Genomic DNA, 13133 nt, shown 5'->3' on the forward strand with positions numbered 1-13133 from the left:
CATCTTTGTTTCAACCAGTGGGTAAACTGCTATATACATAAGTCACTGTTACAAACTTTTAGTTGATATAAAGTTCATAGTGAATATTCAATAAGAAGTTGTTGATTGATGGTTTCATTATAAAGTACACAGATAGATTCTTTTTCATCATAATCATTTTCTGATTCGTCGTGAAACTTGTACAATGAATCTGAAAATCTAGTCCAGTCATAGTCAGATGATTGTGAAACTGGAACATTGAAGATGAAAAGAATGACCTTCACCAGGATAATTTCTGTTGAAAACACTTGTTACCCTCCAAAATTTTAAAAACATTAATGCCAAATGTTAAACTCCACGTTACGGAAGACATGCAAGCTTTTTCCTGCAGATACAGGCTCTCTACAAACATTTGTTTCTATCTACAAAACTTTAAGAGTACAAATATAAAAATCTGCTCGTGCTTGTATTTTTTTTGTATTAGTACTAACTACTGGCCGTTCTAAGAGGAACAAAAACGCACTTCGAACAGCTTACAAAATCTGGGAAGTAGATGCTGATTAACTGAGCTCGCTGAAGCTAAAGCAATTTCATCTCTTGAGACCTCCGAGAACTGCAGCCGCAATGCCACTAGCTACTACACCCACTGCAGCAGCCGCTATGCCAACTCCAACCAAACCATCTGAGGAAGTAGACAGATCACAGTCAGAAGTAAAACCACATGCACATAGTTGGACTCGTTTTTTTCTTTACAACTGAATATGAAGAATAGTTGCATAACAGAACATAACTTACAAAGAACAACGACCAATAAGACCAGTACTAGTATACTCAGATTTGCACGAATGTCATTCGAGACTCACCCTTGGCAATTTTATCCTCGACCATATTCTTTAGTGCCAAAGCCTGTCGAAAATCTGGCGACATCTGCACATTGGTTTACAACTCATGAATAAATACCTGTGTAAATTTTAAAATAATGAAATGGGAAATCAAGCTTAGATAACATCCTATCACAATGGACATAAATGTAGTACTAAACCATAAAAAAGGGAGAAAAGAAAATGTACTTTGAGAGCTTGGTCGACAAGACGCCGACTCCTAGCATATTCGCCAGCTCGGAATTGGCCCACTGCCAGCAAGTACAAAACTTCTCTCTTTTGCAAGGGTGCTCCTACGCCTGCCAATGCGGCTGCACATGGATAATCAAAAGTGTGTCAGAAGCAATCGTAAGGGAAATGATATAGCGCCACCATTATCTATAAGAATGAAAAACTGACGACAGGAAAATGAAGAATATAGATACTCAACTGCACCAAATCAGACATGCGAGAAACAAAGATCGCATTCTATACAGCTATCAAAACCTTGCTATCGTCTCAAGCGTGGAAAAATGGATGAGTAACAATACATCTCAACTGGAGCTATATTATTGAACACAAAACCGGTATTCACACAAGCAAGGGACACACCTTCTAACATGGCGATACCACGCTGCACATCCGATGCATTTCGTGAATGGACAAGAGCCCATGACAATCGCATGACACTCTCAGTGTTCTCACTGGGTGCAGCAGCCTTTTCACAAGAAGCTTCCAATTCACAGCTCTACAATAAACGAAGACGAAGCCGATTCTAGGATGAGTCCCGGTGGACGTGACAAAGAGGCAATTGTAATGTCTCCAAAAGGAAATTATATGTGATCATGAGTATGAGACAGAATCTTGATCGATAAAGTAGCTTAAAAACAAGGACACCAGAGATTAGAGTAAACAAAACCAAGAATGAATAAGCTTACAGCAATCATTTCTGAGTCTGTCCACGGCAAATAGTCGCCTCCCCCAAAAAAATTCTCAATTTTGTCGCTGACTTTATTGAAAAATCCTTCTGCCATTTATTGCACTGCACGCAGCCGATTCAACGGGTCATTATCTGATCATATCGACCATGAATCTGTCCACACCGGATGGAATCTTCCCAAATGCATAACCCAACTTCTACAAGGTTGTATATTGGTGATAGAAAGAAGCTTGAAGGGCGTTGGAACCTTAGAAAGCAGGAGCAATTCCACAAAGACTAGAGAAACAACGGAAAGCTAGTAGGAAGCCCAGTCAAAACGGAGAAAGGTACTGTTTGCTACCTAGACAAATACTAGGACTAAAAAAAAAAGGGGGGGGGGCTCAGAATTCTCAACCACGGGAATCTCATCAAAACTCATCCCCTAAGCTGCTTGTGAACAAAAAACATGAATTCAGTTAAAATATCAGCATCACAGGTAGATCCAAAACTGTAAACATGACAAACACTTCCGTGACATCTAGAACACAATCACTCCAGTGACACAGAAAAGTCAGTCTACAATCGTCACACCAACTCAGAATCCCAGAACAGAAGAAACAGAAGAACTTACATGTCACCACACGAATCGAGAAACCGACCACACACTTCAAAAGCGAGACCACTGGTACGCAGCGCAATGTGCGGAGAGAAACCACACCGTGCAATGCAGGCACCGTAGCAGCAAAGAGCGCTCGGCGAGCAACGGAGCACAGGCGACGACAGTGGAAGGAAGAAGCAAAGGTGGAGGTGGAGAGGTGGGTATGGGCGAGTTGGGTTGTGATGAAAAATGGTGCAGGATGCGGGTTATGCGAAGGCACGCGGTGCAAGCGAATTCGAGGGGGGGAGGTGGATCTACGCGGTGGTGGGTTCCAGTCATAGTTGTCGGAGGAGGAAGAGCGTGGAAGCAACAGGGACGACAACGACGCCATTGCCACCCTCGTTCAGATAGATCGAATAGATAGAATAGAATAGAATAGAATAGATCTTCCTCCTCCTCCTTGGCCTCCTCGTAAGGGGCTCTCTCACTCTCTCGCTCTATGGCGTAGGGGGTCCAAGTCCCTACCCCTCTTCCAAACCCTAAACCCTAATCCTGGTCGAAAGCACAAGAAAAATTTCAGCTCACAAGGGAGTTTGGTGGTGGTGGTGATTCAGGACCAAGCCTTTGTTTTGTTGGGGACTCAACCCTGTTGTTGTGCGCTTCCTTCCATGTCAAGGACAGTTTGGTAACCGTGTCCTGAATGTGAATTTGATCCATTTTTGTGGTTTTATTATTGGTTTGGTGTGTGTCCATGTTAGGGAGGGGTCTCGTCACTTTTGAGGTTTGTAGTTGTGATGTTAATTTGGATATGGAAGTGTCAAATTTAACAGCTACAAGTTTATTGTTTTTTTATTTTTTCATTTTTCTGCATGTGTGATAATTATGGATTTGTTGTTGTTTTGTGTAACAAAATTAACTAGAATTCTTGCTTGTCATTTGATGTTGATTCCATAGAAAATTGTCTTAATCACCAAACACTATGAATCAAATAGATAGTTATTTTGTATAATTTATGTTTTTTTTTCTAAGATTTTTTTTCTTTTTTTTGTGTAAATCAATATTTTTAATAATTCCTGAAGTGTACCCTTATCTTGTTAAAAAAACATACTTTTGATTAAATTATTTAATATTCAAATTTAATTCTCTTTTGATTTAAAGTATAATAAATATCATATAATATAATTTTTTTATATATTTTGAGTATATATATATATATATATATATATTTACATCAATTGAAAAGTAGAAATGCTATGGTGATAATCTAAAACTTTTTTATTAATGTTCTATTGAATTAAAGAAACATGTTCAAAGATTCTTAATATGGCTAAATCTTGAAACGTGCCATGGCTTGGATAAATTGTGTTATTAAGCCATGGCCTACTAACAACCAATCTAATACATATTTGGTCTAGATATACAATATGCAACATATTTGGTGAGCAATAACATGTGAAGGGCACAATCAAATTAATTATTAGTTAATATATATTAATAGAAGAAAGGAAAAAAAAAATAGAAACAAAATTTGACAACTTCCACAATTATTATCACAAATCGCATAAATCACTTAAGTATGATGTAATTAAATTAGAACACACAAATTAGAACAATTATCAATAGATACAAAAATATTTGGGTTATATGATTTAGAAATAAAGATCTAGACAAAATATTTTAGAGCAACCAAAAACATGGTAATCAATAATTTAAATTACAAAATTAAGAAAAAAAATTTAAAAAAATTAAAAAAATACTCTTGGCAAAAATTAAGTGTGCATGAGAAAGAAGGATATGTTCTATGCAAACACAAAGTATTATTTTTTTAAACTAGATTTAAAAATAACATCTATGTTTGGAAGTGAAGTTCATATATTAATCACTAAACTGTATCTTAAATTTTCAAAAAAGTTGAGTAAATTATTTTTTCAATTATATACTTATATCCACCTCTCCACCTCCACCTTTCCACCGATTTGAGTGATTTTTTTTTTTTTTTAATTATACATTTATACCTAGTGCTTTTGCATGAGTAGATTGAACATATTTATAAGCTACTTTGATCCTTTTAAATTAAAAACTTATAAGGAAATGCTACCCCCATGTACTATCTAATTACAAGAATCAACAAAAAAAAATAGCATATAATAGAATTTTGCTATAGATAAATTCTACAAAAAAACATTTGTGCATATTAGATTTTTTACAAATACTTTTTTATGGTCTTATTTGACTCAATTAATTTCTACTATTTAATATATGTTAAAAGCATTATTATCTTCAATATGCTAAATATACATAACATGTACAAACAAAGAAGGTTTGATATAGCTTACCACTTCCAAATCTTAAGTCTTTGAAATAAAAAATTTCCATTAGATGTTCTAAACATGAAGCTTATAATAGTTAACTATCATAAAATGGCTACAACTTTGTATATAATATATGACTTAAGATTAGTAATTAGAGTTTAGATCTATTTTTTATCACATATTGTTCAATATTATAAAACTTAAGACCATGTTGTAGAGTTTTTGTATTAAAAAATATTAACTTTATGAAATGCATTATATTATAACGATAATATTTGATTTTTAGAATATCCTACTATACATGTTAGATTTGTTTAATGAGATGAAAAAATAAAGATAATAAAGTCCATTTTTAGGAGGCAATGCCATAAAACAAATAGTGGCATACGTAGTTCATGGATGAAAAACAGAGATATTAGAATTCTTTTTTAACACTTAATTTCTTAAATTATTTTAGCTTATAATTTTTATGTCTTTAATAATAATTAATATTATATCTAAGAAATTATAGCATATTAAAAATATTTTTTTTCATGCTTCAATTTTATATATAAATATGTTAAAAAAGGTGAAAATAACACATGTAGTAACATATAAAAACGGATGTAAAACTGTGACATATAATATTAAGATGTAAATTTTTTGTTTAAAAAATATTAAAAAATAAAAAATAAAACCAACTCATGATAGAAGAGTAAAAAAAACCACATAAAATCATCTTATTTATATTAAGATAAGTGGAAAAAATGAAGATCTAAAATTCTAATTTATACTTAAAATTATTCTAAAAACTACAAGTTTTAAAACCTTCTTCTTGTTTTATTTATTAAAGTTAAAATAAATACCATTGAATTATGTTAAAATTATTTTATTGATAAGAATAAATATATTAAATCATTAAATTAAGTAAAAAATAGTATTAAAGATAATCATACAAAATATATTACACTTCTATAAAATAAAAAATTAGATAAAAATTTATTAAAATGCAAGTCATAAGCCAACATCTTATTGATATAGATCCTAAGAAATGATTAATTATTACAATGACTATAAATTTATTTTTAAAATAATTAAATTAATAAATTAATTAGATTAGATAAATAAATAAATATATATACCTTTAAAAAGTAAAAAACTATTTAATTTTATTAATAAATAAAGATCAAATTATTAAATTTATTTAATAAATTATAAATTAATAGTAGTATTTTTAAAAATTTCTTCTTATTACAAATATATATATAAGTTTTCAAAGAATAAATATATAATTTTAACTATATATATGAAACTATTATGATATGGTTTAAACACCATTGTAGAATAAGGTTGATACTGTTGAGATCATTAAATGTAGTCGGCGCTCTCCATAATATTTACTATAGACTACAGTAATTACCATAGCTATAATATTTAGAGTCTAGTGGAGAAGTACTGTTTATCTTCTCTTCTTTTCTCTTCTTGTATACGAGATATAACCAAATCAATAGATTTGTGTATGTAAAGCTCTCTCTCCTTAGAAACCCTCTTGTGTGTATGACTTACTACTACTCTTGTGTTTGTATGACTTACTATTACTCTTGTGTGTGTGTATGACTTACTATTATTCTTGTGTCTTTCTAAACATTCTCAACACGTTATCAGCACTATTTTCTTCTACACACTATCACAATTTTTTACTCTAGTCTTTGACTCTTCAAACCTGTTGCTACCCTTGCTTAGTATCTGAGTCATGATCTTGTTCTTCTTACTGGCCCCTCACACATTAGCTGCTTGGTTAGAGCACTTGTTCCACTCTCTGCCTTGCTTGTTCTAAATACTTGATCCAGTTCAACTCCACCCTCTGCTTGCTCCTGCTCTCTGTTGCACCCTAAACTGTCGACGAACTGCCGCTGAATCCGTCGTTGCCACCCTGTCGCCGTTGACGCTGTCGCCCGCTACTGTCGCCCGCCATTGCCCCTCGTTGCCCGTTGCTCCTGTCCGCCGTTGCCCGTCGTCACCAGCCGTTGCTACCTTGCTGTCATCTTATTGCTGTTCTACTGCCTTAATCTACAACTCTCTCTCCTTAAATATATATATATATATATATATATATATATATATTTTAAGTTCAAGTTTATCATTTTATTTGACTTTACATTTTAAGGTACGTTTTACTTAACTTTTCTACTTGATCTTGTATTTTCTTTACAGATTTATTTATAATGAGTGCTTCAACATCTTCAACTGCTTCCACTATGGTTCCAACTATTACTAGTGCATCCCAACATTTTTAAGCTCTTTTATTTCTACCATTGATTGTGGATGGAAATAATTATCTATTATGGGCAAAAATGGCAAAAGCAAATTTATTTGCAAAACAACTCTCGGATGCCATTATGTTTGAAGAATCTCCTACAACAAGTATTTCTATATCTCCTACTATTCGTTGGAAAGTACTTCTTTTTCTTCGTCGTCATCTTATACCTACATTACAACATCAATATTTGGAAATGGAAGACCCTGCAGAACTTTAGAAGAATCTTAAATCTAGGTTTGATCATCAAAAGACCATTTTTCTTCCACATGCACGTCATAATTGGACACATTTACGTGTCTTAGATTTTCCAAATTTAAATGCTTTCAATAGTGAAATGTATAGTATTGTCTCACAATTACGATTATGTGGACAAAGCATTTTTGAAGAAGTAATGATTGAAAAAACTCTCTCTACATTTCCTCCTGCATCTGCTATGCTTGCACAACAATACATGAATATGAAATTTTAGAGTCATTCTGATCTCATGTCCTATCTACTTCTTGTGGAGAAGCAAAATGAGCTATTCTTGTGTAATGCGGAAGCTCTTCCTATATCATGCACTTAATATTTCAAAGTCTAAGAAGAAATTATATAAACATGGGAAACGTGCTCATAAGTATTAGGGTAGTCATAGTCAAGACCATTTCTATCCATATAGAAAGAATAAATGTTCTACTATGAATTATAGTAGAAAACAAAAATCAAAGATGCGTTCTTACCATAAGTGTGGAATGATTGGACATTTAGCACATGCGTGCCGTATTTCAAAATATTTTATTAAAATATTCCAAGAAAATAAGAAATTACGAGCTGAGGCTCGTGAAGTTCATACCATGGATGCGTTCATAGATTCAATTGGTGTTGATGACTTAGAGGCTTATATGAATGATAGAACCTCTAATGATGAATGAAATGATGCGCTCATTGATTCTGCAACAACACATACTATCTTACAAGATAGATAATTTTTTATTGAAAAATCTTCAACTTGACAAACTAAAAATAAGATGACCATGGCTGGAGCAAATGCGTTTTCTTTCCAAGAGGGCACATCGATGGTAAAATTACTCGGGGGTTCCATCATAAAATGTAAACATGCGATGTTTGCACCCTCAGCATCTCAGAGTCTGATCAGCTACCGAGATATGCGTATTAATGGTTATCACCTCTCGACTGCCACTTTAAATAAAAAAGAGGTTTTGGTTCTTGTGAAGAATCATAAAGTTATTGAAAAAGCTTTTGCTATAGAAAATGATTTATACCAAATTGTGATTTGGCCTCCCATTATATTTAATTTTACATCATCTATCTCAGAGAGTCGTATTTTTCTCTAGCGTGGACGATTGGGACATCCAGGATCCACATTATTTAGAAAGATCATTCCATGTATAACTGGACATAATTTAAAGCTTGCAAATGTAGACTCTATGGAATTATGTCATGCATGCGTGCAAGGTAAAATGATTACTCAGCCTTCAATTTGGAAACTTTCACAAGAATTACCACCAATGCTTGAAAGATTGTATGGTGATATTTGTGATCCTATTAATCCAATATCATGACTATTTCATTATTTTTTGGTCCTTGTTGATGCATCAGGTAAACAATCACATGTCTGATTATTATCAACTCGAAACATGGTATTTCCCAATCTTATATCTATGCTTATTTGCTTTCAGGCATATTTTCTTGATTATCCTATAAAAAAATTGCGTATAGATAATGCAAAAGAATTTGCATCAAAGTCTTTTGAAGACTATTGTACTGCAACAGGAATCGAGTTGACATATTGTGTTCCATATGAACATGCTCAAAATGGACTTGCAGAGTCATTTATAAAGCGTATACAATTCATTATGCGGCCACTCCTCCTTCATGCAAATCTACCAGCATCTATTTGGGGTCATGCAGTTTTACATACTACAGCATTAATACGCCTCCACCCTTCTTCTCTTGAAATTGTTTCACCACATGAGCTCATTTCAAGTTGTGTTCCAAATGTATCTCATTTACGATTATTTGGTTGTTGTACTTGGATTCCAGTACCAAAACCTCAACGGCATACCATTGGAGCTCATCGACAAGAAGGCATATATGTTGGTTTTGATTCATCAAACATTATTCGTATTGTTGATCTATCAATTGGCACATTATTACGTGCATGTTTGCAAAATTATCGTTTTGAAGAAACTGTATTTCCATCTCTTCAAGGAGGAGTATCCAATCAACAAAGAAATAAAGTATTCATATTTGAAGCACCATAAACGTTTACAATGAATCCTGATCCTAGGACATCTTTGGCAGAAACTGAAGTTGCTAAGATTTTGCATTTAAAATGGATCCCGGATGAAACACCTGATGGCTTCAATGATGCACCTAGAATTATAAGAGTTCCTATTAATGAGGCTCAGAATGCACCTGCTCAGATTGCAATGCCATTGATTACAATACCTCAAGTTATAATAACAACAACTAAAAGAATTCGTGGACCAGATAAGCAACCATGTAAGAAGAAAGCTATAAAATTAACTAATCCTGGTATTATTTCTCAAGAAATTGCCACTCATCTTGCAGGACTACCAATTCATGATGATATATCCATGCATAATGTACCTTCAATTCCTATGAAAAAAAATCTTGGAATTGGAAGGAATAAGAACAAGTTGACTAAAGAATTATCTATTCTGTATTGTGCTACAGATGATATTTGGGACAGACCATCTATTATGGTAGATGAATCATTTACATATATGATTATAGAAGCCTTTTCTTGTGAGGAAGACGATCTCAAACCTCAAACCATCAAAGAGGCGATGCGTCGCTTTGATTGATCAAAATGAAAAACTACTATTAAGGAGGAGTATGCCTCTTTGCGTAAGAGAAAAGTCTTTGGTCCAATTGTAGACACTCTTACATCTCGCCCTATGGAATATAAAATGGTATTAATACCCAAGCGAGATGCTCAAGGCCAAATAACCTACTATAAAGCTCGTCTTGTTGCTCAAGGATTTACTCAACGATTTGGCATTGATTATGAATCCACATATTCTCCAATCATGGATTTAATTACATTTCGATATATTATTGGAATGACAGTTCATGCCACCCTTGAGATGCATCTCATGGATGTAGTTACTGCATATCTATATGGTTCTCTTGATGCAAATATTTATATGAAAGTTCCACCTTGCTTAGAAATAGGAACTCCAAATCAACCCGCTCCAAGAAAATATCGTGGTATTAAATTATATAAGGCCTTGTATGGTTTAAAACAATCCGGACGAATGTGGCATCAACGTCTTTGAAATTATTTAATTACAAATAATTTTATAAGTGATCCACTAATCCCTTGTTTGTTTATCAAACGAGCTAAAATGGTTTTGTAATCATTGCTGTATATGTTGATGATCTTAACCTAGTGGGCACTACATCTACATGTGTTACAGCTAAAAACCTACTTATACGTGAATTTGAGATGAAAATGCTAGGAAAAACAACTTTCTGCATTGGTCTTCAGATTATGCATCTTACAGATGGTAGTATTTTTCTCTACCAACTAACGTATATTAGACGAATTTTGCAAAGATTTAATATGATTGATGCTTATCCATTGTCCACACCAATGGTTAGACGTGGTCGTGATGGTCATGATCCATATCGTCCATGCAAGGAGGAGGAGGAAATATTGGGAGACCAATATCCATACCTTACAGCGGTTGGAGGACTTTTGTATTTAGCTACATCTACAAGACCAGATATTGCATTTGCAGTTAGTGTTCTTGCAAGATATAGTGTACGTCCAACACTGCGATATTGGAATGGCATCAAACATTTATTACATTATTTAAAAGATACTGAAGACTTGAGATTATATTACACAAAATGTGCACATCCAAAATTGGTTGGATATTGTGATGCAAGATATAACTCTGATATTCCAGCAACTAAATCCCAAACAGGATATGTATTTTTAAGACATGGAGATGCAATATCATGGAAATCAATAAAACAAACAATAACTGCAATTTCATCCAACCATGCAAAAATTATTGCCTTACATGAAGCATCTCGAGAATGTATTTGGTTGGGATCAATTGATAAATTCATTCAAACAACCTGTGGATTTTCATATGATGATTCTCCAACTATCTTGCATGAAGATAATAGTGCTTGCATTGCACAGATGCAAGTTGGTTTCATTAAAGGCGACAGGACAAAGCATATTGATCCAAAGTATTTTACTTATACTCATGACTTGATTACTGATCAAGTACTTATAATTAAGAAAATTGAATCTACAAATAACCTTGCTGATCTCTTCACCAAAGCTCTCCCATTAAGCAACCATCGTCGACTTACTTATGGCATTGGTATACGGCGACTTGCTTTTCTTGAATAAGAAAGTTAATGAGCTCTTTAAATAATTAAAGAAAATGATGTTATACTCTTTTTCCTTCATCTCTGGTTTTGTCCTTAAATAAAATAAAGTTTTCTTGGATAAGGTTTTAATGAGGCAACAATTCTTGATCTTGCAAGATCAGAAAAAAGTATAGATCATAATTCTATACAAATTTTATATTATGTAAATATTATGATGAGCGAGGAGGAGTGTTGAGATCATTAAATGTAGCCGACGCTCTCCATAATATTTATTGTAGACTAGAGTAATTACCATAGTTACAATATTTAGAGTCTAGTGCAGAAGTACTGTTTATCCTCTCCTCTTTTCTCTTCTTGTATACGAGATACAACCAAATCAATAGATTTGTGTGTGTGAAGCTCTCTCTCCTTAGAAACCCTCTTGTGTGTATGACTTACTACTACTCTTGTGTGTGTATGACTTACTACTACTCTTGTATATGTATGACTTACTACTACTCTTGTGTGTGTATATGACTTCTATTACTCTTATGTCTTTCTAAACATTCTCAATAGATACTTCATTGATCAATTTTTGGATCTCAGTATTTGAAATGTAAATTATTTTATTCATATCCATGCAATATCTTAAGTATTATTATAGTATAGTATGTTTTTATAATCATTTGGTTAGAAAGTATTTTCACATTGATTGATAGAGAATGTTAAACAAACCAAAGTTTTTACTAAATGGACCCATCCATCTTATCCATAATAAAACAAAAAAAAATAGAAGATAAATAACAACAATATATTCAATTTAACATTCCCTTGATTGATTATTTGATCCTAAATCCTTTTCATTGTGGATTTTCAATGTGCACGTTTTTTTTCTCACACATTGGTGATCTGAAGCCTTATTCTTAGTGTATGTGACAGTCCAGTTGAGCAAACACAAAAGCAAATTAAGTGTAGAAATAGAGGGTATTCAAGTCACAGTCACCGGCCTCCCTTGTTCAACCCACGCCATTTTTTGAAATCCTTACCCTCAAAATTCCAACATGTATTTACCAAGATCACAACAGGAACAAGGAAGACCTCAACAGAAAGGAATCTTCCTAAAAAAGAATAAACCAGTAAGATAACGCCACGTATGCATGAGAAGGGACGGATATAGGTAACGAAAGAGACGGCAATAGGCGCAGATATAGATGCGGGGAAGTGCGGAGATGCGTGGGCCCGTCACCGTGCCCAAAGGGGACCTATCACCGCAAGGGTGCAAAGGGGATGATGCCTTGGTAGCATGAGTGAGGAGGAGGGAAGGGAAGGGGCCGGGTGTTGGGGGGGGGGGGGGGGCTTAGAACGATATTCAACTTACTACGAACAAAAATCGACATTCCGCAAACCAAAATTTGTTTTTATTCCGAGGTCGCATGAAGAAGACTATTATGCGAGGCAGCCTGCGTGGTGGCGATGATGCGGTGGTTCACGGTTTGATTCCAATGATCATCACGACAGGGAAGAATGTGCCGCCTGAGTGTGCACGTGAGCGGAATCATGGCGATGATGGTGACGAAAATATTGTAGTAGTAGTAGTAGGGCAATCGGAGGAGGAGCAGTTTGGTTGGTATGAAGAGGAGGATGGTGAGGAGAAGCGATTAGGGTTTGCGGGAGAGGAGAGAGGGCGTGGGGAAGAGTGGCGATGGAGGTGAGAGAAGGGAGGGTGGCAGCAGCAGCAGCAGAAGAAGAAGACAATTGGAGAAGACGACGACGTGGAGGAAGAGGAGGAGGAGTGACGAGGAGTAGG

General features: G+C 34.3%; 1 protein-coding gene across 1 annotated transcript; it reads right to left on the bottom strand.

Annotated features, from left to right (window-relative positions):
• Window positions 1-253: 253 nt before the first annotated feature.
• On the bottom strand, window positions 254-2585 carry LOC112291089 (mitochondrial fission 1 protein A). Its single transcript, XM_024538070.3, has 6 exons — window positions 2390-2585; window positions 1778-1881; window positions 1452-1587; window positions 1050-1171; window positions 843-906; window positions 254-661 (listed from the first exon to the last, which is right to left on the bottom strand). Exons 2-6 carry the CDS (start codon window positions 1871-1873, stop codon window positions 570-572), a joined length of 510 nt encoding a protein of 169 aa, XP_024393838.1. The 5' UTR covers window positions 1874-1881; window positions 2390-2585; the 3' UTR covers window positions 254-569.
• Between the last annotated feature and the right edge of the window lie 10548 nt (window positions 2586-13133).

Source organism: Physcomitrium patens, chromosome 14, assembly GCF_059467195.1.
Source record: "Physcomitrium patens ecotype Gransden chromosome 14, ASM5946719v1, whole genome shotgun sequence".
Taxonomy (NCBI): domain Eukaryota; kingdom Viridiplantae; phylum Streptophyta; class Bryopsida; order Funariales; family Funariaceae; genus Physcomitrium; species Physcomitrium patens.

Excerpts from the sequence above, each read along its gene's own strand:
- LOC112291089 (XM_024538070.3), bottom strand. The coding sequence starts at position 1,873 with ATGGCAGAAGGATTTTTCAATAAAGTCAGCGACAAAATTGAGAATTTT. Across the intron at positions 1,172-1,451 it reads TGGTATCGCCATGTTAGAAG|CCGCATTGGCAGGCGTAGGA; the intron begins GTGTGTCCCTTG and ends ATCCATGTGCAG. Across the intron at positions 662-842 it reads CGAGGATAAAATTGCCAAGG|ATGGTTTGGTTGGAGTTGGC; the intron begins GTGAGTCTCGAA and ends CTACTTCCTCAG.